General features: G+C 41.4%; 1 protein-coding gene across 1 annotated transcript in view; it reads right to left on the bottom strand.

Annotated features, from left to right (window-relative positions):
• LOC102000698 (T-cell-interacting, activating receptor on myeloid cells protein 1-like) overlaps positions 1-1,229 on the bottom strand; it is an 11,322-nt gene extending 10,093 nt beyond the window's left edge. Inside the window, exon 1 of the mRNA XM_005371415.1 lies at positions 1,196-1,229. Coding sequence (XP_005371472.1) covers positions 1,196-1,229 — 34 coding nt within the window. The remainder of the gene's footprint in view (positions 1-1,195) is intronic.
• Positions 1,230-4,428: the final 3,199 nt, after the last annotated feature.

The raw sequence follows: 4,428 nt of genomic DNA, 5'->3' as shown, positions 1-4,428 counted from the left end.
ATATGTGCACATGTGTGCATGCACACGTACATATGCACAGGCACATGCACACACTCAATAAATTAAAGGATAAAGGAAAATATCATGAATTAGGGAAAGACACTCTGAGGTCAATGGAAGAAGTTGTGGGACCTGTGCTCATGCTTGTTTATTTTCTTTTTGGTGCTTAGAGACAGGATTTCTCTGTGTATCCTGGACCTTACTCTATAGATCAGACAGACACCCAGCTGTCTCCTGCTCTCAGTACTGGGATTAAAGATGTCCCACCATATCTGTTTGTTATTATTTTTACATAGTGTCTTATATAACCCAGACAGACTCAATTTCACTATGTAAGTGGATGGCTTTGAATTTTTGACGCTCCTGCCTCCACTTCTACAGAGCTGGGATTACAGGTGTGTGCCAAGGCAACCTGACTAGAAGTTATTTAGTACTGTTTATCACCTATTGTAGTTATTATTACATCAAAAAGACCTAAGCAAGGTTGTACAACCTGTAACCACACCATCTGAGAGTGTAGAGAGAAGGGTCTCTGTGCGTTTAAGGCCAGTCTAGTCTAGGTACTGAGTTTCAGGTCATACAGGGTTGCATAGCAAAAGTCTAACTCAAAATAATTTAAATATAATAAACAAGAAGGTCCCTGATGTGTCTCAGTCATAACAAGCTGGCATCACAGAAAAGAAATAGTTGCTACTGACTCAGCCTTGGCTATCAACAGCAGATAGAACTTGTCAGTTTTGATTCCTTCCCATTCTTTCTATGTTCTGTCTAGTGTGTGTGTGTGTGTGTGTGTGTGTGTGTGTGGTCTCAAGCAGTCCAGGTTGGCCTTGAAGTCCCTACTTAGCTGAAAATGTCCTTCAACATAAGATCTGCCTCTCTCCACCTTCCATGTACTGGGATGACAGATTTGTGTCACAATTAGTCTATAGTACTGAGGCTGGAACCCAGGGCTTCACACTCACTAGGTGAGCAAGCACCCTACCAACACAGCTACATCCCCAGCCCCTAATTCCCCCATCTACTTCTACTACATTTGAGCATTGGTTTTGTCCTAACATGTACAATGAGATTCGTGGTTCATTCTACACACTCAAGACACTGATCTGGTATGAGATCTAGCTTCAATCCCCATCAAAAGCATCTCACCACTTTTATGATTTCCTGGAGATGGAGTGGACAACCCAGAACAACTTACGGAGGCAGAGAAGGGAAAGAAGCCTAGGGATCATGGTGGCTCAGCAGCTGCTCCAAAGGTCTACTATCAGTAGAAGAATAGGTCCAGGGTAGTGCAGTATCTCCAACCTCAGTGAGTAGGCAGGACTGGTTTTGAGTCCGCTGGTCAGTTCCTTCCTCCCACATCCACTTTCAGGAAATGCGTAGATGGCATCTATTGCAACATGTTCCTATAAACTCTTCAGAGACTTGATGCACTTATCTGGCTCAGTTAACTTTCAGGTCTTACTTCTGTAACTTCCAAAATGCCTAACACTGAGCTTCCAGGTTCCTGCTGAGATGGTGTAAGCATGTCAGTGCTGAGATGTATGTAAATTTAGAAGCAGATATGGTAGTCACTATTGACCAATACACCTTTCATAATAGAGGTGACTAAGCCTCTCGTTACTTAAGAAGATTCACAGAACACAGACAGATTCTTTTTTATATATTTTATATTTTATTTTTTTAAAGATTTATTTATTTATTATGTATACAATGTTCTGCCTGCACATATGTTTGCAAACTAGAAGAGGGCACTAGATCTAATTACAGATGGTTGTAAACCACCATGTGGTTGCTGGGAATTGAACTCAGGACCTCTGGAAGAACAGCCAATGCTCTTAATCTCTGAACCATCTCTCCAGCCCCCTATATATATTTTATTTTGCTTTATATTTTAGACATGATCTGGTATAGCCCACAAGCCTTAAATCACCATGTAACCACAGGTGATTTTGAACTTCAGATCCTTCTACTTCTACCTCCTGAACCCTGGGATTATGTGTACATATGGCTTAGGTGGTGCTGGAAATTGAACCCAAGTCTTTGTGTTTGCTAGACAAGACCCTACCAACCGAGTCACAGCCACAGGCCCAGAATGTTTTTCCAGCTCGAGTACATGAGTATTAGTCATAAAGATTATATTTTTATTTGATTTTGGTTTTTGTGTAAGAATTTTGTTTAGCTTAATTTTTGTTGTTGTTTTGAGATTGGGTCTCAATAAGCAGTCCAGGCCTGCCCCAACCTTACCGTGTTGGTGAAGATGACCTTGAACATTTTATCCCCCTGTTTCCATCTCCTGGGTGCTGGGGAAAGTTTTTCAATCAAGGAAGCCTCTGAGCACATGAAGATGCTCATGACAAGATTCGGGCTATGGGTCAGGAGTATAGTGCTTGTCTGGAATGCATGAGGCACTAAGTCTCATCTCAATTCCCATCCCCAAAACAATCCAGAAAAGGAATGATCTTGGTAGTATTATCCAAAAAAAGATTAAACTTGAAGGAGCCCAAGAGAATGATAAACAAATCATGATATAACTGTATAATAGAATGATCTCAGGATTCAAAAAGAACAACATATATGTATGATCATGAAGTCTCTGAAGTAACATGGAGTAGAAAGGATCTGAACATAAAGAATGTATGTGGTACGACTCTGGCTGTACAAAGGTCAACAACAGGAACAATGCCGTCATGGAAAAATCCAGAATGAATTATCTCAGAGGAAGTAGAAACTGAGCGGAGAGAGTGACAAGGCAACTTTTAGAAGTACTGAAAATCGTTTAGTTTTTACCTATACAATTTGTTCACCAAGTTGGGAGAAAGAGAACTCCCAACTAGATAATAGGCATGAGAGATGAGAGATATATAGATATCTGGATGTAATAGATAGGTGTTAGCTAGCTAGCTAGATGATAGATAGAGTGGATGGCTGACTGCTGGCTGGCTGGACAGATAGACACATAGAAGTCACACAGTGTCACAGTTTGGACATTTTCTGCTGAAGAGGTCAGGAGCATTAAAACGTACGGTCACTTGAAAATCTTGAATCTCTGAAAGTGTGTTCTTGAAGAAGAATAGCCTAGCTCCTCTGTTTCCTCCCACCCACAAGGAAAGTAACATTTCTTTACAGTCTATTTCTGAAGTGATAAGCTGTCCCAACAGAGACCCCAAAGAGTGATACTAACCAATCAGACTGAAATCTCAAAAACCATGAGTGGAAACAAAACTTTTCTAATTATAAGTTGATTTATCTTGAGCTTTTATTACAGAAACAAAAGGCCAAGTGACAAACTTAGCAAGCTAGCTAGAGGGCTACGAGGTTCCTAAAGTGTACCCTAAGATTTGTGTGTTGTACTTTGTAAATGATACCACTAATTAAAAAAATTTAGGGTGTGACTGTAGAGTGCTTGCCTAGAAAGCACAATGCCCTAGGTTTACTTCCCAGCATAATATGAGCATGATATTAATCCCATAACTTTTACTTAGCCATTAAGGGCACCCAAGGCTCTCAGAAAGGAGCTGAGTTCAGTTCCTAGCACATACCTAGAGTGGCTTAAAATCTTTAACTCCAGGTCTAGGGGATGTGCTACCGTTTTCTAGCAGCTGTGCACAGCCACACTCATGTGCACGTACCTACACACAGTCACATACACATACGGATTGTCGCTAAAATTCCTCCTCTGGGAATTGTAAACAATATGTACCGCTCCTCTTCAGCACTTGACGACTCACTGAAGTACTGTTCCGTCACAGTTCACGCTAAGGCAGTGGTTCTCAGTGTGAAGTTCCAGACACCGTTAGTGGGTCACATGTCAGATATCTTACATATCAGATATTAAATAACAGCCGCAACAGTAGTGAAATTACAGGTGTGAAGTAGAAACAAAAATAACTTTGTGGTTGGGAGTAACCACGACATGAAAAACTGTATTAAAGGGTCTCAGAATTAGGAAGGTTGAGAACCACTGATCATGGGGAGCCAATGTGTTTGTTAAGTTTACAGAGCAATGGGTGAGGAGGTACGGACAGGAGCATGGGTGACTTTAAAGCAGCCACACTGTGAGGTTTTCACCCGGCATGGTGATGACTCCCTGATAGCTGCATAGATTGGGCTCCTCAATAATGTCTCATAACCTATATACTTCTAGGCCCCACTTAAGCCACACGCAATTAAGACAGAACTGTATAAAAACTAGTTTTAGGAGTGGATGCATGATCAATCGAGAGTGCCATGACCCTCCGACTTCCCCTTCTATGGTGGAAGTCAACAGTCACCAAGCCCAGATGTGATTTTTTTTTTTGAACTCATAAAGATAACGACTGTTCAGCTCAAAGACTAATCCTGGGGGCTGGAGAGATGGCTCAGTGGTTAAGAGCATTGCCTGCTCTTCCAAAGGTTCTGAGTTCAATTCCCAGCAACCACATGGTGGCT

This window comes from Microtus ochrogaster, unplaced genomic scaffold (assembly GCF_000317375.1).
Source record: "Microtus ochrogaster isolate Prairie Vole_2 unplaced genomic scaffold, MicOch1.0 UNK108, whole genome shotgun sequence".
Classification (NCBI taxonomy): domain Eukaryota; kingdom Metazoa; phylum Chordata; class Mammalia; order Rodentia; family Cricetidae; genus Microtus; species Microtus ochrogaster.
This window is presented reverse-complemented; position numbering and strand designations above follow the sequence as displayed.